Source organism: Charadrius vociferus, unplaced genomic scaffold (genome assembly GCF_000708025.1).
Source record: "Charadrius vociferus isolate BGI_N301 unplaced genomic scaffold, ASM70802v2 scaffold259, whole genome shotgun sequence".
Lineage (NCBI taxonomy): Eukaryota > Metazoa > Chordata > Aves > Charadriiformes > Charadriidae > Charadrius > Charadrius vociferus.
The window spans coordinates 5,906,382-5,928,222 of NW_009661368.1; the positions used below are offsets into that span (position 1 = coordinate 5,906,382).

The window sequence follows — 21,841 nt, forward strand, 5'->3', positions numbered from 1 at the left end:
GAGAGTCTAACAAGAAAAACACGCATCCCTCTTGAAAGCAGTTGGGAAACAAAGTCCTGTGTCTCCTGCTCCCCACGATTGCTCCTAACAGTAATGTAGGCACTAGGACAAAAGTTCACGTGGTGGTTCCCACTCCATGGTGAAACCAACAGACCCTTCTGCGCTGCATGGAAATGTGCCTTATGTCCATACATGATCGGAAAATAAAATCACGGGATCCAAACGCCATTAGGAAAATTCAGACCTGGATCTGTACACTACGGCTGATCTCAGTCTCTGTATTTGATCCAACAAAAATTCTGGATTTAAATTTTAGAGGAAGGTTTGTCAGCATCCAACTAGGCTGAACTCGCGCGTACGCGTGTGTATGCAGACGCTTGCACGCAAGCTGGACTGCTTTTGTATTTCTTTCCTGTTCCACCATCTACTAAAATTGCTTCCTATCTTTTGTCAATGGTCTCTTATGAGTTTTAGATGTAACCAACATAACTAAATTTCCCTCTCTGTTATGGGAATGGAGAGTTAATTATCCCATCTTGGTCTCCACTGATGCATTTTAGTGCAATCGGGGTTTTTTTTCTAAGAACTGGGGAGTCTTATCTGTGTGTTAAGACTGGAAGTAAGAATTTGCCTGAGCCTTGTTCAAGGATAAGCCCAGCTTAGGCTGTTGTTGTCTGAATTAGATTTACTCATGGATTTGGGTTAAGAACTACATTTAGTCTCAGGCATGAATTGTCTAGTGTCTTCTGCTGGAGCCTTACTTCAATGGCCGCTCTTGTAAAATTGCCGTATCTTCTGCAGGGGGGGCAAAGAAAAGGTCCCTTCTAAACTGGAGCAGACCCAAGCACAGAAAACATAGGGTGGGTCCAATCTGTGGGGATTTCGTGCCCTTTCTCCTCCCTTTGCAGGCCATGAAGCAGATTAACTTTAAGGTTCCAGTTTAAACCTGTGACATCACATTTTGAGTCACCGTTTCCAGTCCACACCCGCTCTTCGCTTTGGTGTTTTGCATTGCACTTGCAAATGAATGAAATCCCTACAGCTTATGGAAACAAACACAGTAAATTTCAAAATTAAGCTCCATTTTGACGAGCAGACTTTGTATTTAAACAGAGTTTTGACCCGGGATGTTATCATCTGCGTAGTGCAAATACTGAATAATGTTTTGGCACGGGTTCTCCCATTGCAGATTCTTGCACAACAACAAGATTTCCAGGATTCATCCGGGGACATTCTCTCAACTGGAATCCCTCAAACGGCTGTAAGTAAAAAACATTGCCTGCAAAGAGCAATTGTTGATCTTTGATCGGATGGCCAGGACCCGAGGAAAAATGTGCCTGGTTGGCAAAGCTTTTAGTTGTTGCTCTTCTAAGGCCGCTGCTAAGTTTATAAAACAGTTTTGATTGGACGTGAGAGCTCATTTAACCAGTTAGTGGTTTCTTCATGCTAGTGTCTAATTATAATCTAACTATAATCTTCTTAGAGCTCAATAATGCCACAGGAGTGAACATTCCTGGAAAGTCCTCATAACCCTCTGCTGTCCTACACAGTTTGAACCCATAAAACATCCTTCAGAAATGGAGGAAGTCCCAAGTTGCAGATACGATCATGTCTTCAGATCAGTATCTAACAGGGAAGGAAAAATCAGAGTCGTAAAAGAAAAGGCTTTTTTTTCTAGAGATTGAAAGTACTCAGAGGGGTGCTGAGGTGCGCGATTCCCATCCCATGCAGGAATCCCCTGGTGTGTCATTCCCACATAACCTGGCTGTCTCTTGAGCTTACTTTTTGCTTGCTTAAAGCCCCCAGGGCTTTGCTTTGTTTGTCTTTTGTGATCTCTGGAAATAAGTTCTATGACGTGTTTTGGGGGAAAAAGCAAAAACTCAAGAATTTTGGTGTTCTGCCATGATTTTAAACTGCAAGAAAATAATGTGTTTCTCAGTGCAGCCCTCTGTGATTTCTGCAAGCAGGTAAAATTCTTCACTTTTCTTTAACGGGGAATAACTTGTGAAATGTTGTCCGTACAGGTCAGAGAAAAAGGTGGGGTATCTATAAAATGTTCTGTCGTGGCTTTGCATGAAATCTCACATTCTCAAATGTTTGTCCCTGGAAACATCAGACCTTTCTTCCACATTTTTTTTTTTTTGCAATGGCCCTGACCCATCTACTGTAAAACTGTCAGTGGGGAAGGAGGCATCAACTAATCCCCCTATAATCTTTATTTATCTTATGCATCGCACTGCACATAGGAATGAGGTCAGTGGAGGGAAAAGCACGGGTGCACTGGGAGGTCACCAGTGCTCCATTTGGTGTGGTTCAGGCCTGTGTTGCAGTAATAAAAGTTCTTATAGTTGTGCAGGAATGCTTCAACCTTTAACAGCTGGTCACGGAAAGAGGTTGATCCGATGCACACTAAAATCAAGGGGGAGGGTTTTTTTGAGCTAAGAGTAAAAGAGCGTGGAAAGCTCTAACGGAGGTGGTGTTATCTGCTACTCTCACAGAATTTGGTAAAGGTTGAAATCTCTGTCCTGGGGGAAATACCGATATTTCGGTGTCCTCTCTGTGCCTCAAATTAAGCCAAAAATGCATAATCCAGTTTAACAGAATAATTTTCATTTGAAACTGGAATGGCTGATGGGTAATGTTAGTTTTTGGATGAAATCCTTCTGACTTGGTTGAGCATCCTGTATAAACATCATGGGAATGAAACGTCTCGGATTTTCATTTGGGATATAATCAAATGCAGGGAAGAACAGCCAGGTGGTCCTTCACTCCGGAGGACTGTTCCCCTCCTGTGTCCTGGAGAAGGAGACAGCCGCCAGGGGCTGGGAAATGAACTGCCTTTTCCTCGGTCTTGCAGGCGGCTGGACTCCAACGCCTTGCTTTGCGACTGCGACTTGATGTGGCTGGCTGAGCTGCTGAAGAAATACGCTGAGCAGGGCAGTATCCAGACAGCCGCCACCTGCGAGGCTCCGCGGGAGCTGCACGGCCGCTCCATCGTCACTTTGACCGCCCAGGAGTTTAACTGCGGTGAGCGCGGTCAAACCCCTCCACCGGCCACTCTCAGCCCGTGGAGTTGGGTTCTGGTCTGGGAATCGCTTCCTCCACCTCTTTCCTTCCCTCTTCCCTGTCCTGGCATCCTGCTTTCTCCTTCTTACTGCTGAAATTGGGGTCACGCAAGTTATCAGGATCCTGCAGGGAAAGCTGGCAGTCGCGTGGGGGTTGGAAGCAGCTCTGTTTCGGCTGGTGGTGACATCTTGGTTTTTAGATAGTGTAGTGCCAGTAAAGGACCTGCTGGGGTCAGTGGTTAAACCAGCAACCAGAAGAAATGTCCCATGTTGGGCTGAACAGAAGGGGAGAGCTGCAACGGCTGGAAACACAACGGAAAACCTAAGCAAACTCTTGGTAGATAAGTAGCCGAAGGCTTTGTTTGACTGCGGTAAAGTATGGCGTTTGTTAAGCTGTTATTCTTTACATTTAGATAACTTCTCACTGAAAAATGCCATTTTCAAATCAAGGGTCTTGTTCCGTAAAATCCCGAAGCTAAATATTTCATGTAGAAAAAGACAAAACTCTGACTTTTAAGTGCAGGCATCAGCGGAGGGTGGCACAAGCACTGGCTGTGGCTCCCTGACACTCCACTGCCGGTGGAGTCAGTTTGAGATATTCCCGCTCGCCCGGGCCAGCTCTTAGCATCCCTCCTGGTTATGCCAGTCCAGCTGTGTGCATGGCCGTGCTGTGAGCCAGATGTGTGACATCAGTTGGATTTTGAAGAACCCTCCCTTGAATTCTGCTTTTCTCCTGTGATCTTATTTAAAAAAAAAAAAAAATAATCTTGACCATTTGAACATTTCACAGGTTCATTTAGGGCACAGCCATGCAAAGAGCTGAACTGGCACAAAGGGGTCCATAACCCTAAGGCGGGGGGGGGATAGGAAAGGTCCAGAGAAAGCAGCTGAGGACACATGGAGTGGGATCTGCTGTGAGTGGATGTGCCGCACAACGAGCTGTCCCCGACACACACCCGGTGCCACGGTACAGCCGTTAATGTAAATTTGTTCTGGTTTAGGCATGGGCACACAGTGGGATGTCTGTCAAATTAGCCAGAGCACCTGGTGAGAAGATTTTGCTGGCATGAGGCTTTTATGCTGGTATGGTGCCAGCTGGGGAAGACAAACGATGCATAATTCAGCGTAAAGCTCTAACGATGCAGGCAGCTGATATCCGAGTCAGTACGAAGCCGGCTGGCATCAAGTTAAGCCACCACTTTTTAGCAGATGTGAGCCAGGGGAGCAAATCTGCACTGGATCGGCATTCTGTACCATTGGGCTGGGGTGGGTTTGGTCCTGCACTGGCGTTGCCGTTGGGGACAAGTTGCCAAACCATTAGCTTGTGATCTAAAGAGACCTTCCACTGGAGAAGGTAGCAGGTTCTCACTTAATCTTCTGAATAATCCATCTGGTTTTACTGGATTACCGGTGAACGGACAGATTGTCAGACGGGTCAGTATTCTGCTGAATCAAGATGAAGTGCTCCATATCACGTACATAAATTCCTTCCTATTTTAGCACATCCTTTAAATGTTTAACTTGCTTAGTGCTTGAGTACGTCTTAAAGCGCAGCGCGTAATGAAAGGCTTGGCTGGATAGGGGTCGGCTGATGAATTAGGGACATAATGAATGAAATCCTGTGGAAAGGGAAGGTTTGCAGAGAGCCGGCACTGTGTTCAGATGGAGCAGGCAGTTGCAGAGAGCAGCGGGCTGCCCGGGACAGAAAAACAACCCAAGTGAGGGTGCTGCTGACTTCTTCGCTTATTTTGAGGGGGAGCCGGGGACCAACTCTTGGGGTGGCTATAGTGAACAGCCAGGTCTGGGTTTTCCCAGCGCTGCCTGGGGCTGTGCAGGGAGCTGATCCGCTGCCCGATCCACTGGCGATGGGAAGAGCCTCTTCAATTCTCCAGGGCTTTTAGGGTTCAGATGAACGATGCTGTTCCCTCCCTTACGGCGTTTTTGCCGATGTTGGTGAGAAGTCTTGGGGTGGCTCTGAGTGGACACCGTTGTGCCGAGGGCTGTGCTGGTGCCTGCTTGCTCGGGGGTTGCGGGAGGGGTGTTGTTACCCATTGCGCTCCGGTTGGGCTGTGAGGGGTTTTGTGCTGCTCCAGACTGGGTTGTGTTAAAACGGTCTTTTGCAGAGAGGCCTCGCATAACCTCAGAACCCCACGATGTCGACGTCCTCTTGGGAAACACAGTTTATTTCACCTGCAGGGCAGAAGGCAACCCAAAGCCCGCGATTATTTGGCTGCACAACAAGTAAGTCGCGTACAATGAGCCCTGGGGTAGCAAAGGTTTTCAAGCACTGAGCTCTTCAGTGACTGCCTGTAATTACAAAAGCTGTTTCATGCAACATAAAAAAAAAAAAAAAAAAAGCAATGGATATTCCAGGGGTTGTACTTACCTTCCTTTTAATAGCATTCTCTGGTGACCACGTAATCCAAGTGGTGTTTTCATCTGCATTTGTAATGGATTCCGAGAGCTTATAACTCTCCCATAAACATACTCTGCAGGCTGAAAGCAATTGTCTTGTGCTCAGGAAAAAAAAAGAATTGAAATTAGTATTTTGTGTTGCTCTAAGCCACCGTGCTTGCCATTTATTAACTGCTGAAATACTTCTAGTCTCACGGTTTTTCCCACTGAAGGGCTAGCAGACTGGGAGAATGGCTTTTTTTATCAAAGGGAAAAATCTCTGTGCTCCACTGAAAGACAGACCTTGCGAAGCAGTGTATAGATTGTCATTCTATACAGCACCAGTGAAAAAATGTATGGCTATGCTAGATGCGAAATTGTTTCTGGGAAATGCTACACAATAAAATATCCTGTGCTCAAGCAGTTGCCCACTGTGGAAGTGAAGTGACTTTGCTGCTTTACGAGCTTCTTGTCTGTGGGAGCCTGAATAGGGCTTGGTTATTAATAAAAATGATCAATGTGTGCTTCTTCGGCTAACTCCCCACCAGGCAGAGTTTCAGCACAGAGCAAAAGTTTATGGCTGAGTGAAGTCCCCTGGAAGGAAGGTTTTGTTAGGGAAATGCTGGCAGGCTCCCAAAAATAGCATTGTAAGAGGGGTAATGATAATAAATGTTCCACAAACGAGATATGACTAGAGTGAGGAGGCACCAGGGGAATTAAATAAATGCCCAGCAAGCGTATTAGTTTGCATAGTGGATTCAGCCTTTGTCCTAGGGGGAGAGAGGTCCCTTCTCCCTTTTCAATCATCTGCAGCCTTCCAAGATTCCTTCGTGCTGGGACAAATGGGATGCAGCAGTGGGACCTTCTGCCGCGGGCTGGGATCCAGGAGTCGCAGGTCACTGTAGAAAGAAGGAAGATGTTTCACAGCTCTGGGGTTGGGTTGGCGTCCAAGCTGTGTTGGGGTCCCACAGTGACTTCCTCAGAGCTTTTTGCCCCCCCCGAGGCCTTTGAGCCTGTTTGAATAGAAACGGCTGCACACAATAACAATATTAATTCATTATTATATTTGCACTTAGTAAATAATGAGAACAAGCTTTCTGGGCCTAGATGCCCTGACAATAGCAATGATGCTATTGCATGGGAACAGTATGCTCTCCTCATGGGCTGTAAATGTCGTATGTAATCAGTGGTGAGAGGAAAAGTAGCTCACCCGGGGAGTAAATCAGAGATGGAGCTGGAGTTCAGCGCTGTAAATCTTAACTCTTGCTATAAATTTCATGAAGTCTCAGAATAGCTCCAAGGAACACCAACTCACCGCGATGCGTGCAAAGCCCCACCACTCCCCCAGCAGCTCGAGGGAGGACCACCAGTCTTTCCTCCTTTCATCCTTTGCCTGGTTGTGGCTGTTTTTCAGTAACGAGATTGACATGAAAGATGACAATCGCCTGAACCTGTTGCAAGATGGTACCTTGATGATCCAGAATACCAAGGAGTCGGATAAAGGCGTCTACCAGTGCATGGCCAAGAACATAGCTGGGGAGGTCAAGACACAAGAAGTGGTTCTGCGCTATTTTGGCACCCCATGTAATTGAGCCTCGTGCACCCCTTGAAGCCCAGCTTGGGTTGGGAGGAGAGCTGCTAACAGTGTGGCATGGTCTGAGCTTTAGGGGGTTCCTTCATGGGAGTGGAAAACTGGGGGTTTAGAGATTGAAGGTAATTTGGGGCTGGAGAGGGAGTTTGAAGGCTGGGATGAATTCTGCAGCACAGAAGTATCAAGGGTGAAGGGGACATGGGGGTGGGGATGCTCCAGCACCAGTAATCATAACCAGATTCACAGTCACAGAATCACAGTGGTCTTTTCAGTCTGGAGAAGAGAAGACTGAGGGGGGATCTTATCAATGCTTATAACTACTTCAAGGGAGGGTGCCGGGGGGATGGGAACAGTCTGTCTTCAGTGGTGCCCAGTGACAGGACAAGAGGGACCGGGCACAAACGTGACCATAGGAGGTTCCATCTCCACCTGAGGAGGGCCTTCTCTGCTGTGAGGGTGGCAGAGCAGTGGCACAGGCTGCCCAGAGAGGTGGGGGAGTCTCCCCCTCTGGAGCCATCCCAAACCCGCCTGGACGCCGTCCTGTGCCACTGCTGGAGGTGCCCCTGCTCTGGCGGGGGGTGGCACTGGGGGAGCTCCAGAGGGCACTTCCAACCCTCACCAGTCTGGGATTCTGGGATGGGCTTGAGGTGGTGGTAGGAAGAAGCAGCACTTGGGGAATTGCTCAGATGGAGGATGTGGAGGTCAGGGAAGAGCCAAGTGCCTGCTAGCCGGGCTGCATGAGGAGTCCAAGCAATTTCTGTCCATAACTGAGGAGGCAGCAGGGCTTCTGGTTTCTGAAGCACTCGTTTCCTTCCAGCCAAGCCTACTTTTGTGATCCAGCCGCAGAACACTGAAGTACTGATTGGGGAAAGCGTCACCTTGGAGTGTGGGGTCTCTGGGCACCCCCACCCTCGCATCAGCTGGACCCTTGGCACAGGCTCTCCTTTACCGCAGGATTCCCGTTTCGCTATCACCAGCTCTGGAGGACTCTTCATTCAGAACGTCACCTTCTCGGACCAGGGACAGTACCACTGCAACGCCAGCAACACTGAGGGATCCATCCAGGCGACAGCAAGGATCATAGTGCAAGGTGAGGAGTCTCAGGCTGACGACATTTCTGGGGTAAAGGGCCCACTCAGGGCCCGTGTATTGAAGATCTGTGCCTGGTTCTGCTCCCATCAACTGAGAATTAAACCCAGCTTGTTGCCTGAGTTTTTCCTGCTGCCCAGTCATTGCTTTTCTCCTCCAGATTCTCCCAGGTTTCTCCTCATCCCCACTGATCAGACAGTAACTGAGGGACAAAGTGTGGATTTCCCCTGCTCTGCTGAAGGTCACCCTCCACCTGTGATTGCCTGGACGAGGGCAGGTACTGCCTCACTTGACTTGGGGTTTCTTTCTCTTCTGTGCTACCATCCCTGGGGTGCGGGTGAGAACAGCCGAGCTGCTGGTCCAGGGCGATGACTTGCAGTGGCAACACAGGACAGATGGTGATCAGCACAAACCTAGTCACACTAGGAGGTATGTTGTAGATCACCAAGGATGATGTTAAGAACTGGGGAAGGAGCCTCTTAGGTCTTTGACACAGTAAGTAATCATGTCAGAAGGAAGGAGTGTGCTGTTTTTCATCAGCATGAAGCCCATGGAAAGCCTCAAGCTTCCTCCTGCGGTGGCTTCCTCCCTCCTTTGAAAAGGCGGGGTCTGGACGCTCCAAGTTGGTGGGTATCACCATGTATCATCTCTCTGTCATTGTCATTGATTTGCTCCTCTTGGGGAGCGTATTGCAGGAGAGCACCGTTCAGCGCTGACACAGCTCTGAGGTTTCTTTTAGCTCAGGAAAAGCCACTTTGGGCCAACAGGTGGTGGTGAACTTTTAAAGTCTCGGATGATTGTTAACGCTGGCTCCACTGAACTGATCCCATCCAACACTTTCTGGGAGAGAAGCCAATAACGCTTGGCCCAGAGGCCCTCCAACTTTTCCTTATGCTTCACAAGCCATAATTAATGGTTTAGTGCTGTGGAGAATTCATGGCTATTGTTTTTCAGCTTCCACAGCAATAGCCCTGACACGGAGTTAAGAAGGACCAGCTGAAATTCTCTTTCACCAGCATGTTCTCCATCTCCTTTAACCTGTTTTCCCCCACTGCCCAGATTTGGGATTTGGGATTTGGGAAGGTATCTCTTAGAGATGTGGAAAGGAGCACAGTGATAAGGATTGAGGTTAATAACTGCTTTGTAACCAGGTTTGCTCAGTCACTCAGCAATCCAAAGAGCAACCAGGCTTTGCAGTGCTTTCACAGAAGACATGCTAAGAACAAGACAAGAGGAGGAGAAGTGATGGAGCATCTCTCATTCTCAAAGCCACTTTTGACAGTGTGGGGAGGATCCAGATTCCTTTTGGTATTTGGGATGAATAAATAGACCCCTTATTTGGAGGAAAAATGGAGATTAAAAAAAAAAAGTCACTAAACTGAGAAGTTCTAATAATTTTGTTTGGGTTTGGTAAAGCATTTTAATTTTGAACTTCTCTCCTTAAATAGAGGAAATATTGAAACAACGCAGTTCCCAAACCAAAGAAAATCAAAATGCCAAATTAAAAAAGACAATGCTAGATGTTTCCAATTATTTGATTAAACATCCAGTTTGGATAATTGAACACAGATTTGCTATCCATCAGGTGTCAGTAAATCTGCAGTTTGCTCTAAGAAAAGGCTTATGAGGAAAGAAAAAGGGTACCAGCTCCTTCCAGTTGCTTAGACAGGACAACTCCGTCGTGATCCTGGGTGTGGGAAGAGCAGCATCTGTCCTGTTCCTCACTTAGCGAGATGAAGATGATATTTCAGGGTGGCCGATGTCTTGTTGGGAAGGAAATGAAATTTTGATCTGTAACAGATACCTCCAGTGACGGGAAGAGAAATCTCGCAGACAATTAACAAATTGCACTGCTTGTTTGACCAGGTGGGCCGCTGCCAAATGACCGGAGGCACAGCATCCTCTCCACGGGTACCCTGCGGGTGATGAGGGTTGCTTTGCATGACCAAGGCCAGTACGAATGCCATGCCATCAGTGCCATCGGAGTGAGGACCCTCCCGGTACAGCTGTCGGTGACGCCACGAGGTAAGCTGGTGAGGCTGTGGGGAATAAAGGCTGGCAAATATGTGTCATTAATTTAACGTTATGGTAAATAACGCACTGTCTGACAAGGCAGGGAATTGCCCGGGTCCCTGTGGGATGGGATATTGCTTTTCCCTGGGAGCAGATGTCAGAGCTCCATCACTTGGTGGGAAACTTTACAGAGGTTTCCAGAATGCCAAGATTTGTAAATTGGAATAATCTGCTTCAGTTTTCCTTGGAAATTTAGCTGGTAGTCTGGAAAAAGTATTACCGTTGGAATGAAACTCATCTGGTACGGCCAGGGAATGGGATGGTATCGGTTGGCATCTGCACGAATAAGCACTTGGGCAGGGTTATGTGGTCAGAAATGATCTTTAAGCCCATCAGATGAGCTCTGATATCTGGCCAGTTTGAGTGAAAAATAGAGCCTTTTAATGTGTTTGGGAGTTGTTATGAAGAAAACGCTTTTGGTAAAGAAAAGGAAACAAAGGATTTGTGTCAGAGAATTTACAAAAAATGTATTAAATTCTTAGTAATCTTTCCCGTGCTATTTTTAAATTTTGGCTTTCCTACAGGATGAATTGTAGCATTCTTTTTTAAATGAAATATTCTGCAAAACAAAATGTTTCCTTCTCAGGAAGACTCACTGTGGCTCCAGATATGTTTGTCTTAAACATTAGCTACCAGGTCATAGGTTCAATCTAAATTTAGGTATTCTGAAATCAAACATCTGTAAAATGCAAGTCATGCAGGAACGCTTTCATATTTTAATTTTCTTTTATAAATAATGGTTCTAAACAAGCAAACATCCCTGCTGTTTCACACACCTGGCAGAATTTTACTAATGGTAAACTGGAGGGAAGGAAACTATCTAGAAACGTGAAATGAGCGATGCTTTAAGCACAGAATTCACAGAACGGTTTAGGGCCGGCAACATCAATATAGTTATTTCATTGAACCTGACTAACACTTGCCGAAGAGCCTTGCCCGATAATTCCTGAATCAATTCCCAATCCTCCTTTCAGCTAGAGCATCTTTTCTAGAAAGCCTTTAAATTAAAGATTTGAAATGACAGAGAACCCAGCGCATTCCTATGTAATTGCCCCAGGTAGAGACACACAGGAGCAGAAAATAATGAACGTAAATTACAGAGGACTTGGTAAAGAGAACGAGAGCAGGGGTAAAGCGACGTCCCTTTGAAGAGCCCTTGCAGCAGCAGGAGGAGCCCCAGCAGCTCTGCTTTCCCCGTGCTGAGGTGTTTTGCACGCAGATTTCTCTGTTTTCCTTGATGCGTTTCTTGCACTCGTGACTTTTTTCCCCGTGTCGCACAGTGATACCTGTGTTCCTTCATCCCCCCCAAGACCTGGTGGCAGAGACAGGCCAGGACGTTGCGATCACCTGCGCTGCCCAAGGAGATCCGCGGCCCACCATCACCTGGGTCAAAGTAAGAGATGGTGTCATGTACTCGGCCATCACCGGGAAGCAGGGTGGCTCCTCCATGGGGGCATTAAACAACTCTCTCGTTAAACACCTCTCCCAGCTCGACTAGTTATATCTGTTTGTGCAACACACATGGAAGAAATTGTGTTTGATGAAAATTTAAGGACCAACATTTCCACCGATTTGTTTTTTTGAATGGTCTGAAAGAATGTTGCTCTTTCCCAGGCTCGAAGCCTTGCAGTGCACATTCCTGTTTTCTCTTGTTCTTTCTTCCAAACCAGTAACTTGAAGCCAGTGACCTTCCAGGATGTTAGAAACGCTTGATTGACTATTCCTGGAAAAAACTGAAAATGAGGTTTTTTTCTGAGTAGTTGGTCCTTATTTCCAGGATTCCCACTGGTGGAACTGAATGATGCTGGTTGACTCCAGCTTTGATGGGGCAAAGCCACGATCCCTCACAATCACGCTGCAGCCTGGCTGCTCTTTTCCAGAGTTCATTAGATGAAGCTCTTCAGAGTTTTCCCTGCGGTGCCGTAGTACACCCCCTGCCACCTTCGCTGGCACCTGCCTTACCTATGAGCACAGTCAGGAACGGAAGGAATTAGGCGAAAATGCTTGAGCCTCCGTTACCCTGCAGAAGTCTGGTGGGAGGTGACCTTGCAGGTTGCCTTGAGCTCCAGCCGACATTGGGAGCAGAAGAAAAGAGCCTGGGAGGGCAGCGTAGTAAACATTAGATTGGGGCAGGGCAGCAGAAAGATGTTAAGAAACCAGAGAATAAAAAAGTAAAACCTGAAGCCACTTCTGCCACCCATCAGCCATGTTGCGAGGTAGGGTTTGAGCTCGCTGCTGCTCGTAGCACTTTGATCAGCAATGCTGCCCAGACCCAGCAAAAGCTGGTATCTGCAGCTCAAGGCCAGCAAAAATCCATCCATTTTCCCCAAACTGAAGACACTTAGATTTCTTTATGTGCCATGAAACTTCTGTGACAGCATCAGGGCACAGCACTCGCTCCATCCAGCCTGTCTGTAAGAGGTGTGGAGAAACACGTGGGGTGTCTGTGCTCTGCAGTGAGTGCCTGGAGGTGGACCAGGGTGAAGGACCCGAGCAAAGACCTCCTCTCAGTGAGTTCAGGCAGGAGCAGATGTCCTTGGATGGCTTTCTGGTTTCTCTGGAAGAGCAATGCTAACATCTGGTGGCCACGTTAGTTCATCGCATCCATCTGTCGGCGGGTTTGCTGAACGGTCTGAAGGCCAGGGCGGTGGGAAGCTTTCTATACCCTGACACGTTCTCTGTCTTTTGATGGTGCAACAGGAGGGTATCCAGATCACAGAGAGCGGCAAGTTCCACATAAGCCAAGACGGGACCCTTTCCATTCAAGACCTCGGCGTGGCTGACCAGGGTAGATACGAGTGCATAGCAAGAAACCCCTTTGGCTTCACCTCCAGCGCTATGCAGCTCACCATCACGGGTAGGGTATCTCCTGTGGTCCTCCTGAGTCTTCTCTTGCTCACATGCCAGGAGGGGCTGTGCTGCGTTGATGCCTACGCTTTGAACGGATAACTCCGTTATTTCTTTAGCTTCTTTGCAGGCAGGTCCCTCGCAGGCACGATCAGGGTTGCTCCGTTGTGTGAGCCCATGGACCTCCCAGCTCCTCCTCGCTGTTTTCTCAGCTGAGCTGCGGTTGTGCCCTGCAAAGCCAAAGGTGTTGTCTTAAACCACGTCCTGCGAGCCGAGCTGTCGGCGTGCCTGTAGATACTGCCTCTGCTGGGAGGGAGAAACTTATTAAGATGTACCAACACGCTCACAAGTCACCATCTGACCGTAACCTCGCACGCCGGGGGAGGGAGAAGGAGAACAACATTGTCACTGCAAATACGGGGTTTTAAATGTTCGCTCGGTCCCTCGGGGATGGGAAATAAGTCGCTCGTTTTCAAGCTACTGCTCGGTGCATTAGGGGAGCTGTAATGAATAAAGAGGAGCCGCGCTCCTCTGCTAGTCAAACCAGAGGTCGAGAGTGGAAATTGTCCTTCTCGGAGGGTGAGGAAGAACTGACAAGGGAAAAAAATCAAAGGCAAGCAATAAGGTTAAAAATTTAAGTGGAGGGCTATTCCTCAAGCACGCAGGAATAACCAGCATGAATAGTGAGTAGCTTATTAAGTGAATTTAGTATCATTTTCTATACAGGGATTGTATGCAAGGACCTGAGGAAAATGGAAATTTCTTTGTTGTTTGAAATTATTCCTCAGGTGATTTCTGGCATTTATTCTCGATTGGTACCTCATTTTCCAGCTGGCTATTGCAAACGCTGGTAGCCAAATGGGAGTCGGTTTCTTCAGCTGTGACAAAGACCCTGGCTTAAAAAGTGCATTCTGTAGTAATTTTTAAGAATTCACATGTGTACTTTTGAAGTTATTCAAACAACAGCTTTCTTTTTTTTTTTTTGTTTTAAAATTATGTATCTCGTGTTAATGCTGAAATTGAACTGAATTAGAAGTGTTTCACAAACGGAAAATTAATGTATGAGAAACATTGAAACGAATGTCAGGCATTTTAGAAGTTTCTTTTGTGGGAAGTAAATACATTATTTTGGGTTAGCCCGCTGTGATTTTTATATTTTGTTTTGCCAGTTTAACCACCAACCAAACCAGGCATTTATTTGCAAAGCTGTACGGGAGCAGACTCTGAATATGTATTCCATAGCCATCTCCTGAAAAAGTCACTTTCTTTTTCAGGCAGTTAATTTCTTCTTCAGAATATCTATTAAAAAAAAAAAATAAATGTTATTGGTGTTTGTGTTGCAAATGGAAACAGAGTTTGACCTGCAGTGAAGTTCCTGGTACGTGGCTTGTACTGGTACGCAGATTTTCTTGAGTTTGGACGACAAAGTAATAGCAAAGTAAATTTATAACTTTTTGCTCTTTCTTTCTGCTTTGGAAAGCCACAGACGTCGGTCGGAGCGGCGACACGTTTGTAGCCACGTCGATAAGGGAAGCCATCAGCAGCGTGGACCACGCCATCAATTCAACACGCACTGAGCTGTTTAGCAAGTAAGTGCATGAAACGCTGTGATGTGAGACTCGAAGCAGCAAAGAGATAAAAAAAAGGCAATGAATGAAGCTTTCTCAAATCTCATTTTATCGTTGACAATCCGTAAATGAAAGCGACAGTATTGTTTTGGGTATTGGAGGTTGAAGCTGCACCATGTAGATGTGAGGATGCGATAGAGCTTCATAACAGGCATTTGGGATTCTGGAAAAATCTGATACACAAATATCACCTCTTATGTCACTTATATCTGCAACATACATTTTGTCAGCTGGAGTTGGCTCCAGAGACAGTGCATGGAAAAGAAAATAATCAGCGTAGTCATTTTATAAATGCCACCGACTTTGTGTAGGGTGAACAGAAATAATGTAATAATTCTAACCATTTCCTCAATGAAAAATGACTGGTAATTCCCTTCTCTTACACCCCAGTATGTGTTTTTATTGAAAAGGTAGACAGTTTGTATTAAGCCTAAAACCTCTGGGTCTAAGCTGTTGAAAAGTGAAAAATAAATTACTGTAGCAGAAGAAAACGGAGATCCTCAGGAAATTAAATGCGTGTGTTTTCCTGGGGAAAAATATCCTTTCTTTAATCATCCTCAATGTGCAGGCAAGCCGCATTGGTCTTATGCACTGGTTTTGGGGGTCAAGCACCAGACCGGGCTTAGAGCCTGACTCTTGCTGCCCATGGAGTCTCATTGCTCTGAACAGAGTCGATCTATTTTAATATTCCTTCATCAATTCTGACTCCTTGAAACAGACGCCCCAAGACGCCCAATGACTTGCTGGCTCTCTTCCGCTACCCCCGGGACCCCTACACCCTTGAAACAGCCAGGGCAGGTGAGATCTTTGAAAGGACCTTGCAGCTGATTCAGGAACATGTGCAACAGGGTCTGATCGTGGATATGAATGTCACAGGTAGGAGAGATTTTATTTCCTTTCTCGACTTTGTGCGTAGGATTAAATTAAAACAACAATGTGTAAACATGCAGAAAGTTTAAAAAGTGCAATTTTGGGTATGTCAGGAAACGTGTTGTCTGGGTTCCAATGCTCTCTTCCACCTCATGGGTTTCATGACAAGCTGAGGGCTGGTCTTGAGGTTACCTGGTACTCAGGAAAGTGGTTCAGTTCACCATCTTGCTAAAGACTTCTTGACTGGCTATGAAAGCCCCAATCTTTAAAAATATTTGACCATCTAACTCACAAAGGAGTACCTTTGTGGATCTCAAGTTCAGTTCATCAGCATCGTGGTCAGAGACGTTTCCTGCACTCCAGGCATCAATGAGAATGATATTGAAAACTCTGGAGTGTTTGGGTGCTGTAACAGAGGAAGGGGGATATCACTCCTGGCTTTCCCCTCTGTCTCTCTACTACTTACGTCTCTTAGCTACAAACTCAGAGGGTTTCCAGCCACTCAGCTTCCTTTTATCAAGGCAGGATAGCAAGCAAAAAAGCAATGCAACACCAAAAATACCTAGTGAGGTCCAAGCATCCAGCAGCTGGACTCCAAAGCTTCTTAGCTGGGACTTCCTTAGGATACAACAGACATTCCCATACACTGCATGTTTCTACCTATACGTGTGAGTCAGCGTGTAGCAGGCATGTACGTTTGGAGCCCGTAAATATTTTTGCCTGCCTGGATGTCTTCCAGGCTGCGAGGAGTCTCTCTCCAGGCTGCAGGTCTCGTCTGGGCTGGTCGGACTGCCAGCCTCTCCTCCTCGTTGCCCTGACAGCATCCGCACAGCGCAGCATTATTCAGCGCTTTCGCATGGCGTAGCGCCCTGGCAGTCACCCACGGTTTCCCTGCTGCTCGTCACGTAGGTTTTGGATGGTCCGTGGTGCTCGAAGTGGCAGTAATAACCCAGAGAGACGTAAAGTAAACCCAGGAGCACCCCCACAGTTTGGTCTGCCAGTCACAACATTTCTGGTTTCCACCTCTGTGTAGTTTATACTAAACTCTTTTCCCCTTCTTTTCTTCTCTGTGGGCCTGGTATGATGCCGTGCTTCATTTATTCCATAAATTCCACAGCAGCACCACGATCAGAGACCTGGTGCTTTCCCATGCCCCCCCTGACAATCCCAGCAGCAGGTTTCACATGGGATGGTGGGAACTGGATGGCTACAGTGGCCGTGGTCTGACCTGGTGCTTTGCCTTTTCCTTGGCAGGCTATAGGTACAACGACTTGGTGTCCCCTCACTACCTGAACATGATTGCCAACCTGTCGGGCTGCTCGGCCCACCGCCGCACGCCGAACTGCTCGGATATCTGCTTCCACAAGAAGTACAGGACTCACGATGGGTCTTGCAACAACCTCCAGCACCCGATGTGGGGTGCATCTCTCACAGCCTTCCAGAGGCTCCTCAAACCCGCCTACCAGAACGGATTTAACCTCCCCCGTGGGTTTTCCTTGGCAGAAGATGCCAGGGACCTGCCCCTTCCTCTACCCCGCCTTGTCTCCACAGCCATGGTCGGGACTGAGACCATCACCCCTGATGACCAGTTCACGCACATGCTCATGCAGTGGGGCCAATTTCTGGACCACGACATGGACCAGACGGTGGCAGCCATTAGCATGTCCCGCTTCTCAGATGGAGCACCCTGCAGCGAGGTGTGCAGCAACGACCCGCCATGCTTCTCCGTCATGGTCCCTGCCAACGACCCCCGCGTAAGGAACGGGCGCTGCATGTTCTTTGTCCGCTCGAGCCCCGTGTGCGGCAGCGGAATGACCTCCCTGCTGATGAACTCCGTCTACGCCAGGGAGCAGATCAACCACTTGACGTCTTACATCGATGCCTCCAATGTTTACGGCAGCACAGAGCAGGAATCGCGGGAGCTGCGGGATCTAAGCAGCCAAAGTGGGCTGCTGAAGCAAGGGCAAGTTGTGCCTAGCTCGGGCAAGCATCTCCTTCCCTTTGCTGTAGGGCCACCCACTGAGTGCATGAGAGATGAGAATGAGAGCCCCGTGCCGTGCTTCCTGGCAGGAGACCACCGTGCCAACGAGCAGCTGGGTCTCACGGCCATGCACACGCTTTGGTTCAGGGAGCACAACCGCATTGCCTTGGAGCTGTCGGCCCTCAATCCCCACTGGGACGGAGACCTCCTGTATCACGAGGCACGGAAGATTGTGGGTGCCCAGATGCAGCATATCACCTATGCCCAGTGGCTCCCCAAGGTCCTTGGGGAAGCTGGGATGAAGATGCTGGGTGAGTACAAAGGCTACAACCCCAACACCAATGCGGGGATTCTCAACGCCTTTGCCACTGCTGCCTTCCGCTTCGGGCACACCTTGATCAACCCCATCCTGTACCGGCTGAACGAAACCTTCCAGCCCATCCGCCAAGGCCACATCCCCCTGCACAAGGCCTTCTTCTCCCCTTTCAGGATCACACAGGAGGGTGGGATCGACCCCCTCCTCCGCGGGCTGTTTGGGGTTCCTGGGAAAATGCGGGTTCCCTCTGAACTCCTCAACATGGAGCTAACAGAGAAACTCTTCTCCATGGCGCACTCTGTCTCGCTGGACTTGGCTGCTATCAACATCCAGAGAGGGCGAGACCATGGCATCCCACCTTACAATGACTTCAGGGTCTTCTGCAACCTCTCATCTGCGCAGGAGTTTGAGGACCTCAGAAATGAGATAAAGAACTTGGAGATCAGGGAAAAGCTCAGGAGGTACTGTAGCCTGGACTTGGAAGCATCAGAATCACTGGAGATCAGTCAGTGAAAAGTTTCTGCTCCTCCCAGGACACCCATCAAATAACCTTCCCAGATATTGCTGCCCACAGACGTTCAGATAGGGTAATAGCTGTGGTTTAAGAACGGGGTAAGACAAGTGAGGTCTCTCCAAGTGATCAGTCTGGTTCTGAGTGAAGTGTCATCAGGCACTGCTGTGGTGTAGTTTGGGAGCAGATTGAGCCTTGGAGCTGTTTTCCAGTGAGACTAAACTGCATCCTATCTGCACTGGCTCCCTCTTTCCAAGGCAGGCCTTTATCCCATTGTCTTTCAGATAAGACCATTATAAATATTATCCAGATGAGTTTCTTGCACACAAATTCCTACAATATGATCAGATTTATTTTATCTCCACTCTTTGATAGTCTTTTAACTTCTTTTTTAATATCTTTTATCCTGCAGTTTATATGGAACTACCAAAAATATTGACCTGTTTCCAGCACTGATGGTGGAGGATCTTGTCCCTGGTACCAGAGTTGGACCAACACTGATGTGCCTGTTAACGACGCAGTTCAGAAGGCTGAGGGATGGAGATAGGTATTATCATCGAAGTCATCCCAAAGTCTTTAGTATTCTGTTTGGGAGGAAAAGAGCCTGTAATTTTTGATTATTTCTGGTGTTACAAGACGAGGAAGGGTTGCAAAAGGACTTCCCACAGTTACTGTCGATGTGTCCTTTTCTGATATAATGATTTTCATTTCACTGCAGGACACTGAGGATGTGCCCAATGTCTCCTGAAAAGGCTAGAAAATGTCTGCAGGACCTTCTTTCTAATTCCTATTTACTGCTTGTGTGAATAAGACACGTCTTTGCCTGGTGATGCACTTAGGGCAGGAGCATTGTTCACCCGTGTCCCAACCTGTTCCAGCAGAGCTGTCTGAGCCATGGGATTCCCTGGCTAGGGGCTGTACCTGCCTGTGCTGGCACCCTGTGGCTCCGACCAGCAGCTTGTGGGGGATTCATGGGTTCAGAAAAAGACAGTCTGTGTTCGCAGCCGCCTGACACCAAGATAAAAGCTTCTTTTGAGGGGTGCTGGTGCTGGCACACAGATGTAGAGGAACTCTTCTTCCTCTCCCAGCCTCACTTCCCGTCCTCCTCTCCTGCTCCTGAGTCATGCTGTGATTACAACCCGCTGCAGGTTTTGGTATGAGAATCCCGGAGTCTTCACGGCGGCGCAGCTGACTCAGATCAGACAGACGTCCCTCGCTCGTGTCATCTGTGACAACAGCGACCACATCCAGCAGCTCCAGAGAGATGTCTTCCGGGTGGCGTCGTACCCGCAGGGCATGGTCGGCTGCGAAGAGATTCCCGCGGTGGACCTCCGTTTGTGGCAAGACTGTTGTGAGGGTAAGGAAGGAGACTGCTCTCGCACCGACTGACGTGGGGATGGCTCTGGGTGGCATTCGTCACATGCCGTCAGCTTATAGGAAACGCCAGGAGCTGGTTTCATGGTCCACCATGAGAACCATGTGTCAGCAAACGGATGGTCGCAGGAATCCAACTGCCTGACCCCTTCAGGGCTGACCAAAAGTTAAAGCAAATTTTTAAGGGTGTTATCCAAACACCTCCTAAACGCTAACAGGCATGGAGCATCGACCGCCTCTCTGGGAAGCCTGTTAGCTTCACTGAATCTGGCCGAAGGTCTATCTAGTTGAGGGCTTCTGTCTCTGGCAGCAGCCAATAGCTCATGCTTAGGGGCAGAGGCTGAAACGGGATGTAGACATGATGATCCCCACCACATACCACTTACAGACTGATTTGGGAGTCTGTAAAACTCTGCCATTAAACCACAGATCCTACCGTTGTCCCTTTGCGCTGTATTCTGGCTACAGATGTCCAGCTGAGACAGGGGAATCCATGCATGATGCATGCCCTGTTACACACCTTTGTTGCCTCCTCCCCTCCGGCATAAGAGACGTGTCAAGGGTGGGTGGTGAAGGAGGGCAGCGCTGCCTTGGGCTGCCTTCAATCCACATGGTTCTCTTTAAACATGAATGATCACTGCGGATTTTCCCTTCCTTCCCAAGACTGCCAGACACGCGGGCAATTCAGAGCTCTTTCTCAGCGGTTCCGAAGCAAGAGGTCTCCTGGCTTCAGCTACCCAGAAGAAAACCCTGCCAAGCATAAGCCTGCCTTCCCCAGGTGTAGTATCACCACTTCTTTTACCTCTATTTGATGAAGCATAAGAAAAGTTTTTAATAACTCAGTCCATTCAGGCCTTTGAAATTGGTGTTCTGCAGAGGTCTGAAGGTCAGGAGTGCTTTAGTAGATAGATGCTGAACTCAGTCAAAGTCCTCCAACACTTTAGTGCAGAGCCCGACTCTGATATTTAAATATCTGGGCTGAGTAGCTTTAGTTGGCATCTCTTGGCAGGTGAATGCCAGGAGCTGGTTTCACGGTCCACCATGAGAACCATGTGTCAGCAAACGGATGGTCGCAGGAATCCAACTGCCTGACCCCTTCAGGGCTGACCAAAAGTTAAAGCAAATTTTTAAAGCAAATTTTTAAACCAAAGGGAGTTGGGCCCTTCTCTTTGATCCTTCCTTGGAGGCTGACGTTGAGAAGGCAGAATGATTCTCTCATCCGGGAAGCTGATGTTTGCATAACCCCTTTCACTTTTTATCCCTGATCCCAGAAATGAGGTGCCTTCTCCAAGCCCTTCCTCCAGAGAGAATCTCGAGTTCCTTGTGGTTGAACTGGAGAAGACAGTTGCTTCCCTACGGAAACAGGTAAAACTTTGTGCCTCGACCTTTGTCTTCCGTGGAGTCACCCCAGGAGCAGGATTTAGCTATTTGCTACGGGCAGCCTCTGCAGCTTCTGTGCCCTCCAGAGCCAAGAACGACCATTTGATCGGAGGGAACTAGTGGCAGGTAGAGAAGAGGTACCGTAGGGAGAGAAGAGGTGAAGCTGAGCCCTGTGGGCTCAGACCTCTGCAACTGGAGGGTAAAAACCAAGTTTGAGCTTCAGTGAAGGTAACGAGCTGGTGCTTTCTGCTTGTATTTGGGACAGGTTAAAGATTATCTGTGCAATGGTGCAGACTCCTCTTAGAGGTGCTGCTTTCTGGTCCCCACCAGGTGAATGCACTAGAGAGCCAGCTGAGGTGGCACCACAGGAACACCAGCACACACGGACAGGGGAAGAAGACTGGAGGCAAATGGAGAAAAAGATGACCACGTTGCCCGTTCGTATAAGGTCAGTGTGGTTGTTCTGGGCTGGGGTCCAAGAGATAGATCAATGTGGTGCTGCTGAGCATGCCGCGGGACACCTGGGCAGTCTTCACATACAGAAGAGTCTGTTGCAGAAAGGAATGGAGCAATCTGGTGATGAATGGGACAAGAGGTAATAGGTTTAAATGCAGCAGGTTAGACTCCCATTCCTGCCAGTAATGATTAGTGACTCACTGGAATGGGTTGTCTGGGGATGTTGTGGCATATCCATTCCTGGAGGTCTTTTAAGAACTGGTTAG

General features: G+C 48.1%; 1 protein-coding gene across 1 annotated transcript in view; it reads left to right on the forward strand.

Moving 5' to 3' along the window:
- LOC104293892 (peroxidasin homolog) overlaps window positions 1-21,589 on the forward strand; it is a 44,488-nt gene extending 22,899 nt beyond the window's left edge. Inside the window, exons 6-22 of the mRNA XM_009893434.1 lie at window positions 1,190-1,261; window positions 2,858-3,027; window positions 5,189-5,306; window positions 6,874-7,043; window positions 7,868-8,140; window positions 8,300-8,416; window positions 10,006-10,164; window positions 11,493-11,605; window positions 12,913-13,069; window positions 14,540-14,648; window positions 15,406-15,563; window positions 16,812-18,315; window positions 18,778-18,912; window positions 19,514-19,722; window positions 20,403-20,517; window positions 21,011-21,104; window positions 21,450-21,589. Coding sequence (XP_009891736.1) covers window positions 1,190-1,261; window positions 2,858-3,027; window positions 5,189-5,306; window positions 6,874-7,043; window positions 7,868-8,140; window positions 8,300-8,416; window positions 10,006-10,164; window positions 11,493-11,605; window positions 12,913-13,069; window positions 14,540-14,648; window positions 15,406-15,563; window positions 16,812-18,315; window positions 18,778-18,912; window positions 19,514-19,722; window positions 20,403-20,517; window positions 21,011-21,104; window positions 21,450-21,545 — 3,769 coding nt within the window. The 3' untranslated portion in view covers window positions 21,546-21,589. The remainder of the gene's footprint in view (window positions 1-1,189; window positions 1,262-2,857; window positions 3,028-5,188; window positions 5,307-6,873; window positions 7,044-7,867; window positions 8,141-8,299; window positions 8,417-10,005; window positions 10,165-11,492; window positions 11,606-12,912; window positions 13,070-14,539; window positions 14,649-15,405; window positions 15,564-16,811; window positions 18,316-18,777; window positions 18,913-19,513; window positions 19,723-20,402; window positions 20,518-21,010; window positions 21,105-21,449) is intronic.
- Window positions 21,590-21,841: the final 252 nt, after the last annotated feature.